General features: G+C 39.5%; 2 protein-coding genes across 14 annotated transcripts in view; both read right to left on the bottom strand.

Moving 5' to 3' along the window:
• Positions 1-27,332, bottom strand: part of bcas2 (BCAS2 pre-mRNA processing factor) — a 624,479-nt gene that overhangs the window by 335,552 nt on the left and 261,595 nt on the right. The window lies entirely within an intron of this gene.
• Positions 2,907-27,332, bottom strand: part of LOC114141796 (myelin transcription factor 1-like) — a 30,065-nt gene continuing 5,639 nt past the window's right edge. For 4 of the 13 annotated variants that reach the window (XM_028012624.1, XM_028012666.1, XM_028012700.1 and 1 more), the window contains 20 exons: positions 25,937-25,973; positions 25,786-25,854; positions 24,805-25,019; positions 23,515-24,603; positions 22,098-22,217; positions 21,514-21,604; positions 21,123-21,236; positions 20,811-21,028; positions 20,161-20,363; positions 19,734-19,949; positions 19,390-19,538; positions 17,158-17,220; positions 11,929-11,997; positions 11,614-11,676; positions 11,371-11,454; positions 9,238-9,459; positions 8,229-8,320; positions 6,342-6,445; positions 6,001-6,144; positions 2,907-3,306 (listed from right to left, as the gene is read on the bottom strand). In XM_028012624.1, the coding sequence (XP_027868425.1) occupies positions 3,163-3,306; positions 6,001-6,144; positions 6,342-6,445; positions 8,229-8,320; positions 9,238-9,459; positions 11,371-11,454; positions 11,614-11,676; positions 11,929-11,997; positions 17,158-17,220; positions 19,390-19,538; positions 19,734-19,949; positions 20,161-20,363; positions 20,811-21,028; positions 21,123-21,236; positions 21,514-21,604; positions 22,098-22,217; positions 23,515-24,603; positions 24,805-25,019; positions 25,786-25,854; positions 25,937-25,973 (3,506 nt within the window). In that variant the 3' untranslated portion in view covers positions 2,907-3,162. The remainder of the gene's footprint in view (positions 3,307-6,000; positions 6,145-6,341; positions 6,446-8,228; positions 8,321-9,237; positions 9,460-11,370; positions 11,455-11,613; positions 11,677-11,928; positions 11,998-17,157; positions 17,221-19,389; positions 19,539-19,733; positions 19,950-20,160; positions 20,364-20,810; positions 21,029-21,122; positions 21,237-21,513; positions 21,605-22,097; positions 22,218-23,514; positions 24,604-24,804; positions 25,020-25,785; positions 25,855-25,936; positions 25,974-27,332) is intronic. The other 9 variants (XM_028012641.1, XM_028012682.1, XM_028012707.1 and 6 more) reach the window with 5 other exon arrangements.

The following is a 27,332-nucleotide window of genomic DNA, read 5'->3' as shown; positions in this document are numbered from 1 at the left end:
TTTTTTTATAGGAAACTGGATCATAAATATGAATTTAGTTTAAGTAGATAAGAAAAAATAATCGGGTCCACACTCCGCTACAGTAGATGGCGATAAAACATCTAAATGTTGGATGTCAGCCGCCATTAAACCCAAGAAGAAGAAGAAATGGAGGCCAACTTCAGAAAGTACAATGATGGTGGAGAAAAAGAAATGTGTTGCATTTATTGTGGAAGTAATAAATTGTTCAGCACTGACAGATAGTAGAACAGAGCGAATTAAAAATAATAATTAAAGCGGCAGAAAAATACCTTGAGATGGAAGATTTGTCTTTTGAGTCAATCAGTGCAGTTTTAACAACTGGAATAAATGAAAGTCAACAGTCCAGCAATGGTGAAATTTGATGGTTTTATCCATATTACAGTGGAATGCAAGAAGCTTAATTGCTAATGGCCAAGAGTTAATTTTTTTTATTGACAGACAGCATGTTAAACCAAATGTAGGAGAAGGGGTTGCTATATTTGTTCAGAAGGGAGTTAGTTATAAAGTTTTGAATATAAATGAAGAAATACTGTAAACGTTATAGTGGTTAATGTATGGATTAGTAAAAAAAGAAAATCAGGCTAATGACAAGAAAAATCATAATTATAGTAATGACAACAGCAATACTGAAAATGAGAGCGTGTACAGCATGTTGTAGTGATGGGCTATCTGAAGCCAGGCTTCGAGGCTTGTACCGAGGATTAAGCCACTTTGCAAACTAATTTGGCTGTATACACTGGGCCATTGTCTGTTCGAAACATTAATTTGACCTGAAAAGACCAACTTACTTTCAACAAACTTCCAGCATTTGATTAAAGGCATGGCACTTTTAGTGCATGTAAATGTTTTAGTGTATGTAAAATATTCCTCACCATTCTCCCTTTTATAGCCAGTATAGATTATTTTGATCATGCTTACTGACTTGGTACTGAAAAAGGTTTGTCCTATTTAATGTCAAACTTGTGGTCTTAACTGTTATCTGAGTAATGATAACGTCACCTAGTATTTGTCCAGATTAACTCAACCAGTCTTTAACATGTTGCCCTTTCCTAAACAGGTAAATGCATTCCTGTCCTTTGTGTTGCCGATGGTTGCCATTTCCGTGCTCAATGGGGTCATAGCCAATCAGCTGCTGCGGATGTTCCAGGAAGCCGAGCAAGACCACCGCATGTCCATCACCAGAGGAAATCCCACCATGCTGAACATGACAGTGGAATCCAACCGCGCTCAGTCGCTTCGCCATGGAGTTCTCGTCCTCCGTAAGTACAAACTGCTAAAACTTAAAAATCCACAAAAAAGTCGTTTGAATACATCAAAAATACTTTTGTCGTCAGGTGGCAGATTTTCTTCTTCCTTTCAAGGCTCAACTGTTGCAACTGCGTCTTTTTGAATTCTTGTGCTCACCTTTAGTTATCACCTTTAGTTACCTTTAGTTATTTCATCTGGAAAATGTCACAACTTAAGCCTATCGCTCAAAGCACCAGGGTTTTTGTAGAGAAAATATCCAGATTTATAATATTCAGATTTCATTTAAACCCACAGATTTTTTTTTTTTTTTGCGTGGCTTTAAAGGCTCCACGTCGAAGATGGTAAGAAATAAAGGCATCCTTTCTTTTTTAACCGCCATCTGCTCTGCAGTGTCGCCCGTCTGCTCTCGGCTCTCGCACACAGAGCCGTCGGCCGGTGGCCACGCTCAGCACCTCGCTCCCGTTTCAGACTCTTCCTATTAAAGTAAAAGTGAGAGAGCTGAATATTGTTGTGGACTTGAAAGGCCCTGTCCACGGGCGACGCCCACACAACCTGACAGGGCTTCAACAGTTTTGCAAGGAAGAAAAAAAAGAAGTAAAACCGTTGTGTCCGGATGAGCAAGCTTGGGCTTCAATCCCAGCACAGACTTTTCACGCAGTCACTCATTTTATGCCAAACATTTCTATGATGTTGCCATTCTTTTGCAAAAGGCAGTTGTTGTTCTTTTTTTTTCTTTTTTTACTTTGAAACTAAAAAGAGGTGGAGGATTTGAAATATAAAAGTGTAATTATTTTTGATTGATTTGTAAAAGCAAAGTAAAAACATTCAAGAGGATGGCATTGTTTTTCATAGGCAGAGTGTTTTAATGTTTCATACAGTAAACATTGTCTTTGTACCGTGGAGCTTTCCGGTGTGTTGCTTAAACAAGAGCAATGGTGTCAGAATACCTGAAGAGTGCAACAGATTTATGGTAGCTTTGCTTTTATTTCAAGATGAAGGTAAAGGCTAATCAATTTACAACCATCATTAGCACATAGACAATAAAAAATAAATATTCACCATCACTTTTTTTTATTTTTTTTTATAACCAAATAAATACCAAATATGCACAACTCCGCCTCCTTTTCTTTTACTGTATAGCAGTGTATTCAAAATAGTTTGGGGGAAATAAAAGGCAAAAGTACAGAAGCACAAAAATCTTTACAAAATTATTTAAAAACCTGTAGTTACAAAATTTTTGCACATAAAAAGATCCCAGTACATAAATAAACAATAAGATATAGAAAATAATTCATAGTTGATATCTTAAAATATTTCCTCTTTGTTCAGCCATGAAGGAAACGACCACTTGTCTCTTATTGTGTTGGAATATTTTCAAATCGGATTTTTGAAATAACTTAAAAAGCAGATAAATAATAATAAATAGCTAGAAATAATGCAGCAAATATGAGTAGTTAGTTATTCAACTAACAATTGCACAGGACACAAATAGTTACACAACAATAGCAAAATAAACCTACAAACTAGGTATTGGAGGTGCAACAACACTATTCTAATGTAGAGTACTATCAGATTTCTTGGGATATGGTAATAACTAAGAGTCACTTAAGCTCAGGCTATTTTCTGCTCTTTTAAAAAAAAAATTTGTTCTGCACACATTTCCTGGTTATGCACTTTGACTTCCTGACTTAAAGTAACCTCTGGATGCCAGTGCGGTGACACACACTCGACATGCAGTCGTCTGTTCTGGCTCATACGTCATCCAACAACATGCTAAAAAAAAAAACCCAACTAGTGGAGTTATTAAATAACCGAGTAAGAAGAATGATCACATACAATTATGTAAGAACTCAGAAGAAATGTGGCAGCTGCTTGTTTTGTCGTCGCCTTGCATCATACCTCTATGCCTTTTACTGCTTGACTGATGGACTCCAGCAGGGCCCGGGTGTCAGGGTTTTGGTAGCAGTCTTTATTGGTGAACATGTAGGTCAGAGTCTCCACGTAATTATCGAAGTTCTGCTCGGATACTGGTTCCTGCTGAAAACACGAGTTCAGAAGTCAAGATTAGTAGTCAGGATTAATTCATCAATTTGTCGAGTTGATTTGGGTAGTCAGTGTGGAGAGTTCATCCGTTCTCCATGCTGAGTTCTTGATGTATGAGGTTGAAGAAGAGTCGGTGAGTTGAATTCATGAATTCCATTTATTAATACCAAAATACAGCTGGTCCATTTCTGATGCTACCTTTAGGGGTTAGCAGGACAAAACGGCATCAAAGAAAAGTTTTCCATTCCCTTTGTTAGCCTCTATCTAAGCTACGCCATAGAGAGGGCGTTCCCTAGCGTGTCGTATCCTCTAACCCTAGCTTTGAGGGCGTTTCCTAACATGTCATAACCTTGAGCTTTAGCTTTGCAACTAGCTAAAAGAGATGGAAGGAAAAACACAGAATTATTTATTCCCAACATCAGACAGCCATGTAAGTCAGGCCCTAATTTATTTGATTAATTCACAATATATAAAGGAATAAGTCCAGCACTGATGTTCCAAACAGCACTACACTGGTATGGAATAAACATAGAGAACTTCTCTCTAACAAAACAACAACAAAAATAATTCCACCTTCCAGTTAAAATACTTTAACAAACTCACTCAGCAAGTAACACTTAACTGAGCTACCAGTAAAAATATGAGCGGCCCTGACTGTCCCTCTGAATGCTAAGCAGTTAAATTATGCCGAGTTATCTCTGTGGAGACGCTGCTGCAAGCTTGGGATGCTGGAGGACAAACTCACTTCCTTCTCCCACCTCTCTCCAATTCCACAGTTTGTCTTGATTGCTTTGACCTGGGATCCAGTCCGTTTTCTTCCTCACTATTTCAGCAGAGCAGAAGGCTCTTCTTTCATGCGTCTAAACTTGTTTTCACTGGACTGACGCGTTTTCTTCACTCCTTGTGCTAAACAGTTTACCCGAATGTCGTTAAAGCAGCTCAAACTCCATTGTTCTACATGCGGTAAACCAAACTGAAATCACTTGTTTCTAAATGTTAGAAGCTACATGGATCAATATGACGCGCCTGTTTCACACGCCACAAAAAACCTTCGACTAGTAATCAATCTGCAAACCTTTAAAGAGCTCACATATGTGTTGCTCTTTTGGATGGAGGAGGTCCATGATAGTAGAGAATGACCATCAATAATAATAAAAAATATAAATAATACTGTTGAAGATTAGATTTTTGTTTTCTTGAAGTTGTTATTCTTTGATTTTATTTTAGTTTATATTCACAGTATTACCTGTTCTATTTACTACATTTCAGTTCCCAGCAACAGATTGTCAAATAAATGTGATGGAATCAATAAAATTTGAAACAAAAATCTCTGATTCTGGATGTAATGGATTTAAAGGGACGTTGGGAGGAGGGAGGATTCTTTTTATTGGCTTTACCTTTAACATTCCTTTGGCCGTGTAATGGGTTTCCTGGTCTCTGTTTGGAGTTAATATTCATTTTTGTTTGTTAAATAACACGGCACAATATTAAAGTTTAATCGTGGTCTTTTTTGTTGTTGTTGTCGTTGTTGTTTCGGTTTCATTGCATAAATATTGTCAGGAGTCCGGCTGCACTAATTTGTCCTTATCTGACATCTTTTGCCTGTGCAATTTGTGGATCATCCAGCAGATAAATATCATCTGCACCACCATTACTGGTCCTTAGACCCGGGGCAGCCAGACACAACAGTACTGTCGCATAACGTTGTGCTGGAACTGTGCAGTAGTTTTCAGCTGTTCAAAAGTGGCATGCTGGAAGATATTTATCGTCTATTTATTTATTAATCTTACAAACATTTGGCTAGAAACGTTTTTTTTTTGTCATCGTTCTTGGGAGACAACTTGCACTTGCGAAAAGCAGGCGAGTAAGTAGTTAATAGTTTGTAAATGATCTTGCGAAAATCTGAACTGTGTTTTCGATCCCGTTTTTTTCAGGCTGTGTGTGAATATTTGTGCCACGCGCCTGAAAAGTTACAGCTCAACAAAGAAACCGCACCCATTTGTAGCCACAAACACACAGTGTTTTAGACCCCGCTGGATGCATTAAGCATGCGATGTACTGTAAAGATTTAGTTGCCTTCACACAGACGAACATATGATAGTTATACCTTTGATCACTGTGTGTATCCAGATTTATGCATCTTTTACATTTTCCAGACTTAATCGGGGTTTTGGAAACGGTATAAACTCTTCTCTGCCCTCTAAATGCTTCCGTGTTCCCCACTGACAACATCTAACCATTTCTTACAATTATTGTCCAGCCAAATCTCTACGACTGCAGTGCATCCATAATGAGACATCCAAACAACTTTATCAGGTTTAGTTAAAGTTATTTTATTAAACAACTTTAACTAAAGCGGGTTTAGTTTTTCTCCAGGTTGTTTCACATCAGAAAAAAAATGTAATTTCTGAAAAGTCATGTTTGTGTCACAGATGCATTACAAACGCCATCAAAGTATTTGAAAGAAATCTCCTGCACATGCTGTTTAAAAAGTATCATGTCGTTGGATTGAAGTTTCTACATGTTTACACCTCGATAAAAAATAAAAAAAATAAAAAATCAACCTTTGTTTTATTAACCCTCTAAACACCAGGGAGAAAGTGTAATCTTAATTACAAAAAAAAGGAAAAAAGAAATGATATAAATGTGCTTGTTTAATTTCTTTGTTTGAACCTTGAAACGACTCACCATGGTAGGCAGGCGGATGTTGGCCAGGCTGCGAATTAATACCTGACTCAGACCAGACAGCTCCAAGAACAAAGCTTCATTCTTCTCCTCTATCTGCTTGTTTTCCTCCTCCATGTTCTTTAGGTTCTTCTCCATGGAAGAAATCTGAAGCAGAAAGACAAAAGTTCTGCATTGGGTTAGGCAGAAAGACAGATTTCAAATGTTCAACCCGGGTTCTTTGATAGACATGTTTCCAAGTTTAAGTTGAGTGTAATTATAGAGGCAGGTAAACTGCACCCAACAACTGCAGAGCGATCTGATCTGGTTACGTCTGAAAACGACAGAACTTGCGTTAACCTCACCTGAGTGTGCAAATTCATCATGTCAGCCTCCATCTCTGCGTTGCACTCATTCAGTTCACTGATGTCCTTGTTCAGCTGCTTGATGTCTTCATCATTATCCAGAACTGGTTGACAGAATCACACACGATGCGTAAACATATTATTTCTGCCTGTCATGTGTTGCAGTAATAGCTTCCTCTCTGGGATGGAGCTGCATGTTTTGGTATCAATTTTGTGAGGGTGAGGTTTGGGACGCGTTTAATCTCCAGCTGTTCCCAAAGTGAGGTTCTGAATTGACTGATTGATTTGATGACAAGATTCGGGTCATCAGAAGGGAATGCAGGAGGACGGAAAGGAAGTGGGTAAAGGACTGGCTTCACGTCTCATTTGAAGCACCAAAGGAAAGTAGGAATTGTCATTACAGAGCTGTAAAGATTTCCATAACTAGTTATTTTTCCAGGATTATTAATGCCAACTTGTATGACTTTTATTATAGGAGCCATTTCTCTATTTGTTTGGTTAAATCTTAAAATTTTGATTATTTTCTTTTATTAATTTGCTTATTTTTTGGTTGATGGCTAATGAGTATATTTGTTTTTGTTTATAAGAATCAATTTGTTGGTTGGTAATTTATTTAATTAATTAATTTATCTTTATGTAGGACATGGGTGTTTCACGTATAATAGATATGTTTTAAGGAGCTCTGTGTGCACATGGGTGATCTGCACCCTATGACCCTCTATGAAATGTGTACTCAGTCGAAGTGAACATAAGGGTTTAAATACGCAGGTTACAAGCTTGCAAAAATGGGCAACGTTTTAAAGTGAGGCCAGTTAGTGGGTGAGCAGGTGAGGCAATCAGGCAGTCAAGCAAATGCAAGACATAGATCAGGAGAGGCATCTTGGGAAATGTTGTACCATGTTGTTTGCCTACAAACTCAGAATAAACCAACAATGAAATGCATTTCTGAGGGTTTTTGGACCGTTTTTTGGTATTGTGTAAACCAGAAACCCACGGCGCATCGAGTGACTATTTGAGTTACATTCACTTTACACTTACACTTTGACTTTGATCGCCTTTAAGTCTTAAGTTTTCATGGACAAGTAGTCGCTACACTTGTGTTGTGTATAGAAGACTTTACTTGGTTTTAAATGTAAACATTTGCAACCATTACATAAGGTGCATAACGATTTTGCTAACTTCTTTGTGGAATAAGTTAGACCTCAAATGTCAATAACCTGTACAAGCTAGGATCCTATTCACGTTTGCGCGACCAATACAACACTGTAAGTTTGTGTCCTGTACCAGCTGTGTGGCTCCCCCTGTGACCTTCCTCCTCGACTGCTGCAAAACGTCCTTCCTACACTGGGCCCTTTTTTCCGCTTGCCTTTATTAAGAGCATCTGACATTGGGTCAGGCCACTGTTAAATAAAGGCCACCACAGCATATTTGGGTTTTGCAAGATCTTGTAAATATATTTCAGGTGACAGAAGGCCAAATTTGCAATTGTCCTTTTGTGTCTCTGAGAGTTCATCACTATACCCAGATTTTGGGCCAGCTCAGTACTGCTGAGTCGGCAGTGTGTTCTGACTCGATTGTTTTCCTCCTTTAGCCAGAAAATAATCTCTTCAGTTTTGTTCTCATCCAGCTGAAGAAAGCTGTGGTACCTCCTCGCTTTGGTTTGTTCTTAACGCTCGAATGGGTGTCATCTGTGTGTCATAGACAAACTCATTTTATATTCCACACATCACTGACCACGATAATTGCACTTTATTTACCAAAGAGCAAAGGAACGAGACCCATAATGAAAAAAAAAGGCAAATAGACTAGTAATAGAAATATGAATGTTTTTCTTTTCTGATTATGCCTAAAATAATCTAAATAACATCATTACTGTGTTCATCTTACCGTCGCTCGCTCTGAACTTTGCTGTTATATATTCGTCTCCAGGAAGCTTGACTTTCTTCTTGCTGGCTGGAGCTCTCGGACAACCTGAGAGACTAAAGAAGATTCTTGTCATGATTTTTGTAGCTGGATCAACAGACTTTGGAACCTCAAGGAAAAAAGAAATTACTTTATCAAAAAAAAAAAAAAAATGTTTTTTTTTTTTAGTCATATCAGGACAAACTGATATGTCCTGATATGACTAAAAAGAGGGATGAATGATTGAAAGTAGCTAAGTAGTTCAGAATGACAGTGAGTTGACTACAGTGTTTGGCATAGCAGCTAAAATGCTCAGCCCAAGATGAAAAACTTTTCTTTTGCTTTTGGCTGTTTTTCTGTTATTCACTTATGTCAGTTTATGGTCTTATATTTTTTTTTACATTTTATCTGTCTAATTTTAATCTATTTGATGCGTTTTTTTCTGCTTGTATGTTGTTTTTAACTTCGAACAAGGACTTTCAATTGTCTCTGGCTGAAGGATGCTGTATAAATAAAGTTTCCTTTGCCAGATTATTGCATCAGTGTGCACCTGCCACATCCACTGCATAGTTAAATTGAATCATTTTAGTGTAAGATAATTTTTTTGTCACACTGTTCTGTAAAATTAAAATTTTCACTGAAATGCCTGCTTGTTTATTCCTGTATGTTCTTGTGGGATGTGGCGTAGAGAAAGCAAAAAAAAAAAAAAAAGAAATAAAAAGAAACAACAGTAACAAAAGACTGTGGTACTAATAGACCCGTTTAAAAATCAAAATGCATTTTTTAAAGTTGTAAATACTGCAGAAATCTCGATTTCATAATGAGTACGTTTGTAAACTGTTTCACTTTTGTGCCATTAGAATAGTTACAAACATAATTCTTTAAAATCTACATTGGTCAATAAAGAGTAGTGTTCAACATCCAGCCACTCCACACATCCAAATGTACTTGGGCAAGACACCAAAACCAACATTTTCTACAAAAAGCAGGATACCTGCGGTGTGTCAAGAAACTGCCATTAGCATGACCAGAACCGTCACAGCCTGGTGTTGGGCAGGTCGGGCCTTCGGTCTTAAAGGCCTTCCAAGAGAAAGGAGTGCCATTTAGTAGACCTTCCCTCTGTCGCTTTGCTGCAAGTGGACAGCCATAGGCACTACGGTGGGTAGCATACTTTCCACTGATGTGTCCAAGACTGTCACAGCCAGGAACTGGACACCTGGAGATAAGCAGAAATCCTAATTTGACTAAATGCTTTCTTAATGTCCCATTCAATTTATTTTTTGGTGAACGCATGTCGGTAAGGTCAAATGTTTTAGAATTGCACAAAAACTACGGCCTTTGCACTTTGATCTGATTGTTATTTAAACTCGGTTATTATATGCTGTCACTATCCTATGACACAAACGACTGTCCGGCCCACAACCACAACCGCATCGTTAATTTGCTGACGACACCTCGGTGATCGGACTCATCTCACAGGGTGATGAGGCAGAGAGAGTGTTCAGGCAATAACCTCACTCTGAACACCAAGAAAACCAAGGAGGTCACCATGTACTTCAGGAAGCTCAGCACCGACCCAGGTACTCTCTCTAGACCACGGCGGGAGTGTGGAGAGGGTCCACACCTTCAGGTTTCTTGGCCTCCTCATCTCCGCCGACATCTCCTGGACTAACTACATCGCAGCAGCTACACTTCCTGAGAATCCTCAAGAAGCATAAACTGAACTCCAAGCTGCTATTGACCTTCTACAGCTCATCCATTGACGGCCTGCTGACACACTGCATGCACTATGGTATGGCATCTGCACTGTTGCATGCAGAGTGAGGCTTCAGAGGCTTGTTAAGATCATTCAGTGGATCGTTGGATGGATGTTTGGCTTCTATATTGCATTTTAGATTTGTACAACTGACTCTAGAGAAATCATACTTCATCAGTCATGAACCTCACTGCTACCTGTGGCGGTGAAAGTGAAAAGGCTCTATTGGATGTAGACCACAGCTAAGTTTGACTCTACAGTGTGTACTATTGAGGTAGAGGCTCTAGTCTGCAGAAACATTACAAGCTGCTTTTTTTTGGCGCTTAACTATAAAGTGTGGACAGCACAATCATGCAAAAATCATCAGCTGTTTGCTAATGTTTATTTGTCAATGTAACGTTGATCATTGAAGGAAGTGACCTTACCCAACCATAACATCCAATCCACTGTCTGAAGCTCACTCAAAGCCCCACCCAGAGGCTGGAAAATTGACAGAAACAGGTGCAACCAAAGTAAAAAACCAAAACAAAACACCCAAACACCAGCTTAGTGGTGTGGTACATGTAGTCCAGTGTAGGGGGAAATGTTCAGACTTTTATACTGGAGAAACTAAACAGCAGCTACACACACAAACAGTCCAACATACTTTTGATCAAAACTCAGCAGTTCATTTACAAGGGGCACTGGTTTGAAGAGAGAAAAGAGCGTACTTGTGACAGGGAGGACAGGCATTGTGAGCCATCTATGTCAAAATAAATAAACAAAAACAAAAGAGCTTCAGCGTCGTCAGATTTCATAATTCTAACATTTACTCTGCAGCCCTGACTCGTCTCCTGACATCGTTATATTCACACAAACAAGCATGCTAGCATTGAACCTCAACAATGGACCAGAAAATGTAGTCAGATCGATGACTGTGACTTTTCTGATTGATACTTCAAACCCATGACGAGAACTGAAAAGCCTTTTCCATAAACAAGAAGAAATGATCAGCCGCCTTCGATTTAGAATTCTTATTTAATCCTAAATTGTTTTTAAATGTTTGCATTAGTTGAATGTCTTATTTTTGCCCGTCCCTAACTTCTTGTTTGAAAAGAAATCCTAACAGCATTAAAGCTTTTCTTTCCGGTAGATGGTATTAACACAGCAGAATTTAAGATTCCACTGTGTTAATACAATATAATAATGAATTAACCAAGACAGAGTCTTGGCTTGGTATGTTTCAGGATAATCAGCCTTTAAGACAACTTAACGGTTCTGTCTACAGATGTTTTAGGAATGCTTTATAATTCTGTCCTCCCAGCATTATTCATGAACTGCTAGTCTAATAGAAAACAGAAACAGGAATGATGCTAAGATACAGTCACTTACCTCAGCAGCTCAGATTCTTCCTTGTCGTCTTTGCAAGGTGCTGATTTGACTCCTCCTTTCTTGGCCCGTGGACATCCAGACAAACTGGCAGAGTCGCACGCAAAAATGTCAACACTTTTGTAAAGTAAGGAGGCCGAATAATTAAAGTACAATTAATAATATTCGTTATTATTAAGATGCCACCTCATTAGGTGTCATTACTTTACTTATATGGATCAAAATGCAAACGTGAGGAGCTCCCACCTCCTGTGCGACGCGTAGTTTCCAGTGATGTGACCCGATCCATCACAGCCTGGAGTCGGACACCTGAGACACATGTAGGCAGGCTTTCAGCACACTTTCATTATTATTATTTTTAATTTTCCTCACTATGCACCTAATAGTTACTGCTGTATGCTTCCAGCTAGATATCCACCACCCTTATTTGCTGTTTTCATCTTTTAATCGAATTGAAGCATGGAGAAGAGAAAATGGACCAAGCCGTAGCTGCAGAGCTTTCAGTAAACTTGTTGAGGTTTCTAGTCAGGAAACAATTAACTCAATAAAACACACACATACTTCAGTTCAGCTGTGTGGGCAGCCATGAGGGTCCGAAGTGATTTATCAGCAAGAGGACAGCCTGACAGACTGAAAAAGTAGAAGGAGAGAGTCAGAAAACAGAAGTTAGAACAGAAGGAAAGAGCCGGAACACAAGCTCAACCAGAACGGAAGTCAAGTCAGAACTGGGTTGCACCCATAAGAAGAGATTTGATGCATTATCTACCTGAGCAGTGTAATTGTTAGAAAAATTTAAAAAAATATGAATCACCATGTGCAGTGTAAACGATGTCGTCTGCTCCTGAAAAGGTGTGTACAAATTTTGAATTAAAAACTCACAAACTGCCTAAATTAGATAGAATACACAGGGGCCAAATGACGCCACAGCGTTTCGTCGGTGGATGACATAATCTTCAAATTACAAATTATGCATGTGGACAAAACTGTTAGAGCTGCTGAGACAACAAAGATCCTTGAATCCTTCAAATTGAAGAGAAGGTTAATATGAACTGCCCTGCGACAGGCTGGCGACCTGTCCAGGGTGTACCCCGCCTCCCGCCTGGAACGTAGCTGGAGATGGGCACCAGCAACCCTCCCGACCCCATTAGGGACAAGGGTGAACAGACAATGGATGGATGGATGGATGGGTTAATATGAACAACAAACAAAGAGGCGGGACACAAAAATTACCCCCAAAAAAAGAAAGAAAAAGAAAAGAGGACTGAATAGAGAGCCTTAAGTCGCTGCGACTGCATGCGCTGCTATGACAACCACAGGAACAATATCACAGATGTGTGGTCAGGGATGAAGAAGATCACAGGCTTCAAGCAAACGGAGGATCAGACAGATGAAAGTCTGGACAGAGCAAATGAGTTGAACACATTGTTCAATAGGTTCAGTTCTGGAACAAGCTCATCCCACCCTGCTTTGACCCACAGCTGTCAGACGCTCTGTCTTCCACCTCAGTCATGGACTCTTCTGCTTCTACAAGTTTGTCTTTGACCACATCAGGAGATACTGCTGCTCCCTTTGCATCCCCCTCCCACTTTTCTGTATCTAGATGTCAGGTGAAAAGGCAAATGGAGAGGCTGGACCAGAACAAGGCTGAAGGTCTGGTGCTGTCAGCCCCAGAGTCCCAAAGGCCTGTGCAGAGCAGCTCTGTGGGATTCTGCAGCAGCTTGACCCAACGGAAGGTTCTGTTGTTGTGGAAGACATCCCGCTTGGTTCCGGTTCCGACTCACCCATCAGTCATTAATGACTACAGACTCGTTGCCCTGATAATCCCACATCAGAAAGGTCCTGGGGAGACGCCTGTTAGCCCTCTTGAGTTAGCATACAAGCACATACCAGGACTCCCTGCAATTTGCTTGTTATGTCCAAGGAGTTGAAGATGCCATCATACATCTGCCTCAACAAACCCGCTGTCATCTGGACAGAGCAGGCAGCACTGTGACGATCATGTTCTTTGATTTCTCCAGTGCATTTAACACAATGCAGCCCGATCTGCTTTGTCAGAAACTCTAGAAGACACAGGATCTATGACTGAATGATAAACAGACCACAGATCATTAGACCACTGAAGGTCTGTGTGTCTAACCAGGTGGTCAGCAACACAGGAGCACCACAGGGCTCTGTACTCTCACCATTCCTATTCACTCTCTACACTTCAAACTTCCAGCACAAGTCCGACTTCTGTCATCTACAGAAATGCTCAGGTGACTCTGCATTTATTGAATGTATCATAGATGGACACGAATCTGAGTACTGAGAGCTGGTTTTACCGCTTTGTCTGCCAGCTTGCTTATGGTTATAGATTTCAGGAGAAACAGGGTTAGATCAAACCCTATTCCCATCGCGTGAGAAGGAGTGGAAGTGAAAGTTTGTGGCTTAATTGCCACAAACTGTGCAAATTAGATCTCTAGTAGGTTTGTGCAATGATGAATATGTTTCAAAATGGAAAAATCTGAAAATTGGTAGAAAGGATATGGAATTAAGAAAAGAAATAGTCCACAAAGGACTATTGGCATAAATAAGTTAAGTAGTTAGTTGGATTTTAATACTAAAACTATAATTGAAACTAATAATTATAAATTAGAGAAAGAAACCAGGAGCTTGAATTGGTTTGCTTGGACCTCGAATTTATGATAAAGGGTTTAAGCTGCTAACAAAAAGACAAAATTTGGTCTGGACAACTAAGATCAATATTGATATTTATAGATGAGAGATTACTGTGAGAAAGAGATACAAACCAACATACTGTAAGTAAAATTGAGATAATTCAAAAAAATGACAAGGGGAAAAATGCGGACTGATGTCAGACAGGAAAACATCTACTATATTAAAGAAAAATGGCAAAAGGAACTTAAAGAACATAAAAGTGAAGAAAAAAACCAGACAAACAATAACGTATGGAATATCCAGAACATGTAGGACAATCTATTTGGGGAGTCTTACACACGACATACTACAAAAAGAAGACAGATAGACAAATACCTGGTAAAAATATTGCCTTCAGCAAGTCAGAAAGCCATTACAAGATTATGATATAAAAAGGAAGCGATTGTGGAGCAATGGCTGTGCATTATGGAGGAGATATCTGTGATGAAAAAACTCACATATAAACTGAGATTGCAAGTGGGTCAATTTGTTGGAAAATGGAAAATATTTAATGACTATAGAACCAAGGAAGACACCACTGTCACAACCAGACAATATGGACATTAATGTTGAACAATAGTATCAGCATGTAAACGTGTTGATACCTCTCCACTGTATCTGTTCAGAGTAAAGCACAGTGAAAAACAAAAAATAAATAAACTTAGAAATAAACTTGACTAGCTCCCCGATGGATGGCAAAAAGCTGGTTTTAGCTGTCGAGCTGCTAATGCGCTAAATCTTAAATGAATGTATAAAAGAAAAGAGACGCAGAGCTTTGCTACTAATTGTTAATAATACAACAAGATAACAATGTCATGGAAAAGTTTGAATTTAAAAAATAAAATAGCGAGAGAGAGAAGAAGCAGGTCATTTATGACAGCCTGACTTTGACAACCATAACATGTAGATGTGCTTGGTGTGTTTTGGTGTTTTCAGGTTAGTTAAAAAACTGAAACACCAACTCAGATCATCGGTGAAGCAGAGGCTTACACTAGCCAATCAACCGCTGCTATGGCAGATAGTAATCATCTTAATAATTGTAAAATACTCATCAAGCCTCAAAACATAAAACCTTTATACTCAATTCCAATTTTTTACTGAAATCCATTTTTTTTTCTGCATGGTCGTTCATACTAGTGATTACGCCCAACTGCTGTGTGAACTGTTAATATCCGCAAAGCGACCCACATGAGCAGAAGAACATTGGAGTCGCATACCAGTGTATGGAAGTGGGCTGGTCAGAGAGCCTTACGTTTGACATGTTAGTTCCTCCGTATAATGTGGTGACTATGTTAGCTCATTACTGCTCCAGTTGCACCTGAGAGGTGGGGGTGACAGGTATACAGGTGGCTTAAACACAGTGTTTAGGTCTCTCTCAGCTTTCTGTCTCCCTCTGGGAGGCTGGCAAACTGGTAATGTTTTTGTTAATAGCTGTTTTTTTTTGTTTGTTTCTCGGTTATTCAATCTTTTCAGTAAGATATAATAACAGATAATTATATCTGATATTCTGATATCTGATATCGATATAATTATCTCTTCTTTTCACAGTGAACAGTTTTTGGATAAAGACATGTGAGCAAGTTGTGGTTTGTCTGTGGAGTCTCCTATTTTGTTCCAAGCTATGAGCCAAGCTGGTAACAGAAGTAATCATAGATGGAATCGTTTATGTTTTAACGTTTATTCAGCAACGGGAGCCGACATTATTGTCACAAGACCACGACAACACGAAGGAAGGTAATAACAAAAGGACAACTAATAGCAATGGATTTTTGTGCCGCATTTACTGCAATTTCTTCACAGAAGACCATCTGGATCCATAGTCAGAAACCAGCTGATTGTGGTGTGATGACCTTCAGTGACAGACTTGTTTCAAAAGTTAATGAGCATAGTTTTCAGGGATTAAATCTAATTTTCTCTGGACTCATTTATAGATTAACACATTTTCATGTCAACTCTTGTTATTTTATTTATTTATTATTTACATAACATCATATTTAAATCACTTACAGCACACTTAGGTGTATATGATAAAGGATACATTCTATTCTATTCTTTACATCCTGATTTTACTGTATTTGGCTTTTTTTGGTGTAAAATTATGACATCAATGTCATAAAAGTTGGAAAAACGCGACTTGACCATTCGGATTGCAAACGCTTTGAAAACAATTGGATACCTATCAGAATTAGTTCAAGTACAAGTGGCACAGATCGTATTTTTGGGGAGTGAAAAACTGGAATATAGGTCCCACATGGGCAAAGAAGTGGCTCTAAAGTGTATTGAACATAGAAGGAGCTGAAAGAGGCCTTTTGAAGAAATTCGCCCTCCAAACTTAAGACAGCTGGAGGAGTTTGTTCACTAGTAGTGGACCAAAAATACCTGTGGACAAGTACAGAAGTCTTATTAACAAACGCATAAATTATTTGATTGCAGTGATTGTCTCAAAAGGTTGCACAACCAAATATTCAGTTACAGGTATCATTTTTTGTCCAAGCCTGCTTCATTTGTTTGCTTTTTAAAATGATTGTATTCAACCACATTTCAAAAGCAATGTGGATTTTCAGTGGTTGAGTTCCATAAATGCTATGTATTACTTTTGCCAGTTTTAAATTATTTCAGGGACCATTGTGGGCTTTTAGGTCACAAAGTGTTGCCAACAATTTTGCACACGTGCGTGAAGAAGCTGCTATAAGAGGATAAGAAGATTCTTATTAATAAAAGGGGTTTTCTGAAATTGGTGTCTTCTTAAATTTTGCTACAAATATTTTGAAAATAAGCCAAGGAGTATGTTGAATTTACTTGACTGTTATTGTCAGCCTCATGTTAACTTTATTTAAGCTTTGATAACGTTATAAAATAAATGTATAGAAATTTACAAGACCACTGATCACACATATGCAGGCTTTTATATATTTATATTCATAGTCATAAATAACTTATGAGGAAAAAGTAGGACTGTTTAAAATTACTAGAGGTAAGTTCATGACTATAGCCTCAGTATTCAGTCATTTATTTGTCAGTTAAATTAACAAATATACTAACAAATGAATGGCTTAACATGATAAAAAAAACATTTTCGTAATACACACTTACCTTCGATGTGATGCATAATTGCCAGTTATATGCCCACTGCCATCACAGCCTGGTGTTGGACATCTAAATCACAGGAAATAATAATCATGGATTAGACCTGAGCCATGTAGGTTTCTTCCTGTTGCTACAGTCCACTGTTATGGCATGCTGAGCCAGCAACTCTATGATAGCTGCTAGGTTTTCTTGAATAGAAGGCTACTTTGGCCAATTTAAATTATAAGCTAAACTTTTTGATACCTAGCATCACTTGAAATGGATGTATAATTTGATTGACTTGATTTTCTTTCCTTTTTTGTAAAGCAAGTTGAGCTGTGTCGTGGGCTGCCGGTGTTGAAAGATGACATGTTGTGACTATATACTATATAAATGAACCAAAATGAACTGAAATTAAATTACACAAAACAAAATCTTCAAAAGATTTCTTGCAGTCAGCATCTATCATGAGGTTGAGTTACGTGTGTAAACAATCATGTTGCATATGTGACGGCAGACACACTGGTTTGTGCGTAAAAGAGTGTCTCTATTCTGTGAAGACAAAAATCAGATGCTGTAGTAGTGGCTTTGCTGCGATACTGACGACTGTTCAGCCAGTAGATACAATATGTTTACACTGAGCTTCTTCTGTATAAGGCTTGGAAGTCAGTCTCTCTTGTGCGCCACTACTGCCATCTTTTAGCATAAAATGGCATTGCACCAGAAATTACTCCTAATTTCTGGTGCATGATAGTTGCACCAGATAGTTGTAAATAATCATAATAGTTGGAATTATTATGATTACTAAGATAAAGTAACAATAGACTTTATCTTAGAAGTATTTATTTCAGATGTAAAAACAGTGCAGTAATAATAATGTAGGTTGTCTAGTTTCTATAAATTTTAATACAATATTGTCACATGAAAGTCACCATGTTGTTCACTCTGAAGTGCTTTCTGGAGTAAATGACATCTAAAGGTCCAACTGTGCTAGCTCCGTCCAGCCAAACCTGCGATGGGGATGTACAGTAGAAGTCACAAGAGGTAATGAAGATGAGGAGGACCAAACAGAGGAAGAGGACAGCTTTGGCTGAAGAAGCTGGGGTTTTGCTGCAGGTCGGATTGGCGGTTTCATATTCAGTACTGCCAGCCGTGTAGCTCTGTTAGCATTTCAAGTAGTAGCAGCTCAGTTACCACTGCTTGTCTTTGATGTTTCTCCCAGCGTCTGTATCTCTGTGTCCATTCCAGTAACAGCTGTTTATAGTCTGGTCTCGGTCCAGTCAGATCCATGGTTTCATATTCAGTACTGCTGGCAGTACAGCTCCGTTAGCACCTTAAAGAGCTTCCTGTTCTGACTGTCTCAACACTGGCAGCACGGCATTTATTTTTAGCTCGTTAAGGTAAGGATCACCTGTCAGAGCCTTTGTCGGTTTTGCTCCTACAAAGTCTTCTGGAGAGAAATGTTGAGGGCACAAATTATGTAGGTCCTTCAGAAGTTGTGTTCTGCTTCGGCTCTCTCCCACTGTGCTCTCCTTTTTTATGTGGGAAATTATTCAGATTCCCCTCACTGTTTTTTTTTATTAAAGCCAATAGTAACACAGTGTGGCATTATCAAAAATTACATGAGTCAAACGCAATATGATAAACAACTACTCAGGTAAAGTTAGCCTTCATGTGTTTACTCTGTAAACTCCAGTACAGGATGAACCAAAACGAGTCATCAGCCCAGCAGGTTTAAAAATGGCGACCTCCATCGGTGAAAGTTCTAACACAAGATGTACATTTTTGAAGTAATAATGAGTTTAGGTGGTTTCATAATCACCAAAACCACCAAAACTGTACTGCAAACAGCAATTTCTCAGTTAAAATAAAATTTACAGCATATTTAGGGAAACATGTTCACCTAATCCTGGATCACTTTAAGCTTTTCAGCCACAAATCTCACTGTAGATCCTGCTACTTGATATTCCACTGCTGCAAATCTTTGATAGATTTAATTAAAAACTGTGTTTTAATATTTCAGCTAATTTTACTTTATCAACAAGTCTTACTCCATCTCTTCAGATTCTTCAGCAAACCAGTGAATTGATTCAGCATTTTGTATTCACACCGCCGTTTGATAAGAAATACAATATTTCCAGTTCTTGATTTAGGTCTGACACTACTTGGTAGCTATTATCAAACACTGAGCTGAAGATCACCTGTCGTGTCACATGCCCTATTTTCACGAGTTTTAAAATGGGAAGATCTTGAACTTACACAATAACTTCTTTTTTGTTGTCTTTGGGCTGAAACTTGACTTTAAAACTGCCAGTAGTGACTTCACCGGGGTATTTCCGGTCCTCTGAGTTTTCTTGGTTCTCTTCCTCGTCATCAGATGATGTATATGAAGGAGCTGTGTATTCCATCTAGTCAGAAGTAAACATAGAGCATAAATGGCTAAGATACTTTTGAAAAAGTTGATCTAATCAGAATTCTGTTTCCAACTTTAAAATTGTTTGAATGCATATACAGTTGCTACAGCCACAAGACACTGATATTTCCTCTTTTCCTTGAGCTTTTGTTTTGTACGGAAATGTCCTGTTAGTGGAAAAATTCATTACCTCTTCATGGTCTTCCTCCTTGTCTTCATTGGGCTTGGTGAAATCTAGTGGACCGTCCCAATCTGACTGAGGATGGTCCTGAGACAACGTGGCATCCACAAGTTGAGAGGAGGAAGGCAAAGAACATGCAGTCTCTGCAGACTGTATGTCCTCTCTCTTGGTCTTTTTCATGCTGAGGTCTAAGGTGCCATTCTCATCCACCTCAATCGCGACCTCCTGCAGTGTTAAAATAAATGGTGAAAGTGAAGTATGGGATAGATGTTGGGCATAACTGGAAAAGCCAATGTTCACATCCGAAGCTGGCTTTGAGTCACACACCAGACAAATCAGCGTCACTGACGTTCTCCTCGGGTGCAATTGTACAGTAAGCGGCTTTAGCTAAACCGTTCTTGTATTCTTTAGTATCCATCGCAGTAGATCTGCTTACCTTGGTGCAAGGCTCCCGGAGTTTAGTGCCGCAGGTTTCCGGTCTCTCCCAGCAGCGGGTGGACAGGTTGAGGATTGCTGTTGCTGCCATATGGGCTGCCTCTGCATCCTGGCTGTAGTCATAACCACTAGAGGATGGGATGTTCTTGGCGAAACCTCCTGATGAACCATGGCTTGGGGAGGACGCCTTGGAAAATGGTTTAGCTGTGTGCAAATGGCACATAAATAAATACTTAGGTTAATAGATTGATTGATATGGCGTCTTCAATTATGTGAGCTCTCATTTACCAATTAATCTATGTTCCACCCTCATCTCTTTAATTTAAATGGACTTAATTTTCTGCGTCTTTCTTTGATTTTATGTTCACTTGCTGGGTAGAATAAAGTTTTTTGAATTGTGAATCAAATTACATCAAGCTCAAATGGGTGTTTATTGTGTGCAATATAATTTCTCCAACTGATACAGAGTTGCGTGAAAAAACATGATGCTTTATGCAGCAAAGGTCATGAGGCCAGGACTCAAACCTGTGAGGGCCGCGTCAAGGACTAAGGACCCCTTAGTGCTCAGTCCTTCACGCCTGTGCCACCACAGAACCCGTAAGCATTCAAGACTTGTTTTGTGGCAAAATCTAGAGCAGGAGTTAGACTTACATTTGAAAACTTTAGTGGATGTGTCGGTAGTGTCGGGCATCTTTGGAACAATCATACGCTTTCCAAACACTTGGACATCAAAGCTTGCATAGTCAAAAGAAACCTTGGAGTATTTCTCCAGCTCCTTGGCAAGGTTAGCTCGAGGTGTGGTAGTCACTGTGTTGGGGCGGTAGCTGCCATACTGAGGGATCTCCAGCTGCTTCACAAAACACATTGGCCTGCAAGAAAAATCAGAGGTTCGACCACAATGCATCAGCAGACATGGACTTCCATAGAGGTGAAGAGGAAACGGAACGTTGTTTCCTGTCTTGCCTTAGCACTCTGTCAGAGTTTGAGGTCGGCTCACTGGCTGAAGCTTGCAGATGAACCTGCTTGTCCTGGTTCTTGTTCAGCTTAGTTGCTGCTGCTATGGGGCAACCGGACAGGCTGAAAGGGGTGGAAGATCCAAAACATGGATTTTTAATTAGCAAAGCAAACATCGAGATTTTTATCTTAGATGATTTGATCAAACATGTGTTAGTTCTATTAGAGGACATTAATTTGTCTTAATTTTCTGCTGCTTATTTTATAAGTCTATCTTTAAAATCAGTCCTCATGCTATATTTTGAAATAAATAATGAAGAGAAATTATACTAAGGCATAAAATGACCTGCTGTGTGCATGCCTTTGTCGGCGTGTGTGTGTGTGTGTGTGCTTTAACAACCTGCGGTGTGTGTTGCGGTTACTGTTCACATGACCTTGGCCGGTGCAGCCGGGAGTAGGACACTTCAAGACATTTTCGTGCATGGCCAAAACTACAGACAGCAGAAGCACACTAAGGTCAGTATATGTAGAACAGGATGTGTACTATGAACACACACAGTGACTGTGAGCTAAAGAAAGCCGTTGCTACAAGTATTAGTCAGTCTTCAGTAGTTGTGTTAGTTGAACTGATTATGTTACAAGTGCTGGTGAAGACGTCTAGACAGAAAGATGACAGAAACATTTTTCTTCTCATCTAAAACGCCTTCGCCATCTTTAGCTCACTGCAGTCGTTCCCAAAGTTGTGATCAGATACATTGAGGGTTGTGAAATGTCAAGTTGGTACTTTTACAATGTCACTGAATTCAATACATTTTTGAAGTGATAATATATATATATTTTTAAAAATAGTATGAAACAGCTGTTTGGTTGATCCGTCTGCGTTTTCATTCCCTCCTTTTATTGTTCTGTGAGTGAAATTGTTTAACTTCCACCGATACCAGCTGTAGGGTGAAAGGTTTGGGAACCACTGGGTGATGTACTCACTCTCTGGAGGTATTCTGTCTTTGTGGGGACATCCAGAAAGACTGCGGTGGTGAGGATACAACCCAGTGATGTGGCCTGTTCCGTCACAACCTGGAGTTGGACACTTGACTTCCTTCTTTTCTGAAAAGATGCGAAGAAGCTTAATTAAATGTCATCAAAACACAAGAGCCTTATGAAAACAAAAGTATATTTTGCTTGTATTTTAACTGATTACGGGAAAATGATGTTTTTCTGAAGTCCAACATGGGAGAGACCAAACAATCCATATATATTGCATTTTTCTGATAAGATTCTGTGCCGCACAGTTTGACACAAACGTAATTTCTTCAACATTAAACATTAGAATCAAAACGTCAAATCTTTGCCACATTAATTGCAATAACCAGACGGCAGCGCTTACAGTTAGACGTGTTGCTCTATGTCAGGGGTGTTGAACTCAATTTAGTTTTGGGCCAAATCAAGATCATGAATGTTATTAAAGGACCGGTTGTGCCAGAATCTCTTGCTAAAACCCGTTAATGAATTGTTGAAAAATGAACAAAATTCTTAAAATTAAATAATATCGAACATCTTGTTGATATCGTATTCCGTGAAAGAGGTGTACGGAGCCTCGTGTCTGAAGCCCTTTGAAAGGCTGTTTACATCGTTTTAAACGGCGCGATTGTGAGCGTGAGTGGGAATAAAAATACCAAATAGGTATTTCGTTCCATATAACACAGTAGGAGTGTAACCGGTAAACCTTTTATGGATGCAAAAGCAAGAACCCCCCACTTGATGACTTTGTGTTTCTGTGTTTGATATGATGTAAAGCACTTTGAAATGCCTTGCTGCTGAAATGTGTCATACAAATAAAATTTGATTGATTGATCTTTTCAGTCCCTCCAGGATTTTGCAGCTGTCTTTTGGATTTTTTGCAATAAAAATTAACATGTTTTGTGGTTCTAATTTTGAAATACTTGCACTTTTGTATGATGGGAAATAGGACATTTTATTACTCGCTGTATCGCTGTGGATTATACATAAAGTAAGGCTGAGGCAGGTGTTTAGTAGAAGTAAGAGACACATCCACCTGCAGGTGGGAATAAACAGTGCCTTGGATCCAACACTTTTCACCACTTTTGCCAAAAATCTACAATAAACTCACAATTATGCTTCAGTGCAAAAAAATAAATAAAAAGGCAGGGCTTTGTTGATTTTACGAGAATTTACACAATGATTCGCAGAAAGGTGGCGAGACTGATTGATGTAATTTAACAGTAAACAGATAAAAACTGCTTTGATTTGACTGAAAAAATAAAATGTTTAAGCACACCGTTATCTTTTTTGTCGGTTCTAGGGCCACATATGGCGGGCCAGATTTGGCCCTCGGGGCCTTGAGTTTGACACCCGTGCTCTATGTCATTGGCAGACAGTGTACCTTTGCTACAGTGGGTGGAGCAGCGGACTCCAGCAGAACCGTCAGAGTTCTTCATGGAGGCGTTGCTCGGTTGGTAGTCGACAGAACTGCTGCTCTCCTGACCTCCCTGGATCTCCTCTGCCTTCAGAGCAATGGCCTGCTCCAGCAGCCCCAGATTCCCTCGCGTCATGTCCCAGTTTTCAGAGTCGTCCGTGACGCCCGATCCCTCGGAGACACGATCCAATTCCTCTCCCCTGTCCTCGTCCTCCTCCTCCTCCTCCTCGTCTTCCTCCTCCAGTTCCTCGTCGTCTTCCTCTTCCTCCTCTTCCTCCTCGTCCTCCTCGTGTTCCTCCTCTTCGGCGTGAACTTCGATGATGACTGTGCTCGGAGAGGCTTTGCTTGAGTTTCCTTCTTCTTCCTCATCATCTTCTTCATCTTCTTCTTCCTCGTCTTCTTCTTCTTCTTGCTCTACTTCACCGGCTTTGCTGCTTCGCTTCTCCTCTGCTGCTTCTTCCTCGGCCCTGAGGGTGTCGCACTGCTCTTCCCTGAGTGACACAGTCGCTTCAGATTCCTGAATGAAAACTGTCTCAACTTGTCTCACTGCTCCATCGTCTTCGTCCTCTTCCTCCTCCTCCTCCTCTTCCTCTTCCTCTGCGTCCTCCTCGTCCTCCTCCTCTTCTTCAGTCTCATTATTTTCTATCGGTTTTGACTCTTTGGCCTGATTTTTGTAATCTCCACTTGAGTACTGATGATCAGAATTTTCCTGCCTGATCATCTGTCTTCTTATCTCCGTCTCTTCTGCAACATTCCTCTGACTTTCCAGTTCCTCCTCCTCCTCCTCCAGGTTTGCCTTTTTTTCTCCATCCTCTTCCTCATCTTTTGTCTCTTCATGGCAAGGGACAGTTGTTTCTTCTGCTGGGAGCTGTGGCGGGAGGCACGCGGATGCTGACTGAGCCTCCTCTTCCTCTGTGATTATCACACACGTTACCTCCTCGCTAAAGTTTTCTGTCTCTACTTTGTTCTCAGTCTCTGAGGTGATACTTCTGCTCTTGTCATCAGGTGAAGGGCAAGGTTGTTCTGGGCTGTCTGTGGTCGCCGAGGTGCGTTCAACTGTGGAACCCAAGTACACAAAAACGTCAGAGCTGCTATGTTGTTCATTTGTAACCTTGTCTAAATCCGTACGTAAAAAGATCGGCGACAGATTTGTGCGGTTGGTCTAAGCAGCAATGAAAATTGTTCACACTTGCATTCACATTCACATTTTTGAGCTTAAAGAAATCGGAGAAATGTGTGAAAGATTGAGTTACGCGCCTTTTCCCGTCTCGCTCTTTGTTTCTTTTTTCTTTTTGTCTTTGATGCCATCTTTTTCCTCTCCATCTTCCTCATTCTGCTCCTCCTCTTCTGCCATGTCACTGTCCTCATCGGCCTGTTTGGTAGGCTGGGTCCTCTTCCTGGGCGACAGCGGGTTCTCTTCGATCTCAGCCTCCTGTAGCTTCCTTTTCTTTACAATTGGGCACCCTAGCGCGCTGAGCGCAAGATGGACAAAACAAAACAACCGTTACGTTGTATCACACTCGGGCAGCGAACTACATGGTGCGTTAATTTGACCGGAAATGAATGTTTAGTCAAATAAATTATGTGGTTAAGGTCGAAATGATGCAAGCACACTGATAACGGAGCAGTATCATAACCGTGGAGAAAGTTGCTTTCACAACAAATCTGATAAAAGTTCTCTATTATCGTCTCCATATTTTAGAGGTGTAATTCACCCAGTGGGCTATGTAGGAATTCATGGGACAAAGAAAACAAACGGGTGAAGGCCTGAAGGAGGGGCTTTCTGCATACGATGGAACAAATGAAATTTCCAAATCTCTCTTGTAAATTCGATCTGTTTACTTGTGTGAATAAAGTTGAAATAACAAAATGATGCTGTTTAGGAAAGCTTCAGAGATGCTGGAAGGATGACCTTGTCTGCCTCATGAAATAGGCCGGTTCACAACAGCAGGAAACCTGTGGGCTATTCATCAGTAAGACAATGTCGCCCTAAAAGGAGCTGAGAAAAAACAAAATGGTTTCCTCTCGAGTACAGGAAACGTTTTACGTCAACAAATATTCCAGCTCCCAAAATTCATAACATGGATGTCTCGTCCCTCTGTTCGCCCTACAAAAACAGAAAGTCCATCATCTGCAGAAGTAAATCGTCAGGCAGATTTTCAATACTCTGACACATTTATATTGTTGCTGATAAGTCCTGCTCTCAAATGATTGCTCATCATTTCTGCTGGATCCCACCTTCTGTGTCTCGAATATCTTCCACTGACGTGACCTTTGCCATCACATCCAGGGGTGGGACAGCTGCTGCTGGCAAAAACCAAGAAAAACCTACATTTCAAACACATCACACTGCTTGATTTGAGAGCCGTTCAGGACAAGAATACATCACCTCATTTCCAGCTTCATTGCTTGTCCAACTTGTTCTGCTGACAGAGAGTAGCGTTCACCGCGTTGTCCGAGAACACAAACAAATATCTCACGTTACACGTCTTGTGACAGAATAGGAAGAGCAGTTATTAATTGATCATCTTCAGGCTGTCGAATGTCTTCATGTCATGTCAAATATGCATTCATGGGGTTGTGTGATTTAAATCTACTGTTCTTTGCATGCAGTCCGATTAGCGAAAAGACTGAACAGCTCCACAACTACCAGCAGCCAGCAATCAATTCAAACCACAGCTTTATGAACGTCAGTTGCTCCTTATCGCCGTTACCAATCGGCGATTGTAAAAAGTTAAAATCTTGCAAAACATGTTTCAGTTTGTTTTATTTTGAGTAGTCAAAATAACTAACATTTTGTCCACTGTGTTTTCTGATGTCCACGGCAAATAGCCATCTACTAGCTACTAGCTGTCCATATATAGGGACAGAATAGAGATCACTGTTCTTAAAAATACCTTATATTTAATTTTCTTTTTTTTTAAATGACTGATCACAGGACTTTGTGGATGTTCTACATGGACTAACTTTTCTAATGAAAAGAGCCAGTGTACTTTTGGATCATAACCTTAAAACTACGTGATGACAACACTGTAACAGAGTTACAGGGTTTGATGTTGCAAATGAATTAGCATTTGAGAGTAAAAGCTTCTGGATATATTTGCAAACTTCAAATCTAATTGTAACTTTTTACAAAACAACTATTCCAACTAAATTTAAATCAAATAACTTTTCAAAATTAAATCCATGTGTCTGGTTTTGTCAAGACACACTTTTATTACTGAAAACCAATGGGGGGATTTTTCTTTCAGTCTTAACAATTTTTTTTATAATGTTAAAAATTTTGATATTTTTTCTTATTTCAGAAAGTAAAAGAATTAAATTTACATACAATGAGATATATTCAAGTTTTCATTTATTCTAATTTTGATGATTATGTCTTATAGAAAACAAAACCCCAAATTCTGTGTCTCATATATTAGTGTATGCTAAAAGAAATCATATTATATTCATAGAAAGTTGAGTGGAAGGAAAAATGTGTTATACCAATAGGCACACCACCTAACAGGGATAATCACAACCTTACGATGACTGCCAAGTAAAATCCATTCAAGAAATTGAAGGAGATTCACAGAAGTGGAATGAGAATATAATAAGATTTCCCATTTCATTTGTAGATAAAAAACCCCATAGAATACTAAAATAGAAAATACTTTAAAAATTAGACATACAATGAAAATGTATAGGAGAAGCACAAACTAAAATCCCTATTTCACCTGGTGTCAAAGAGTTTTGAGGAGTGAAAAGAATCCTTAAACGTTTGGGAAGCCAGTGGAAGACAAGAA

Source organism: Xiphophorus couchianus, chromosome 1 (genome assembly GCF_001444195.1).
Source record: "Xiphophorus couchianus chromosome 1, X_couchianus-1.0, whole genome shotgun sequence".
Taxonomy (NCBI): domain Eukaryota; kingdom Metazoa; phylum Chordata; class Actinopteri; order Cyprinodontiformes; family Poeciliidae; genus Xiphophorus; species Xiphophorus couchianus.
This window is presented reverse-complemented; position numbering and strand designations above follow the sequence as displayed.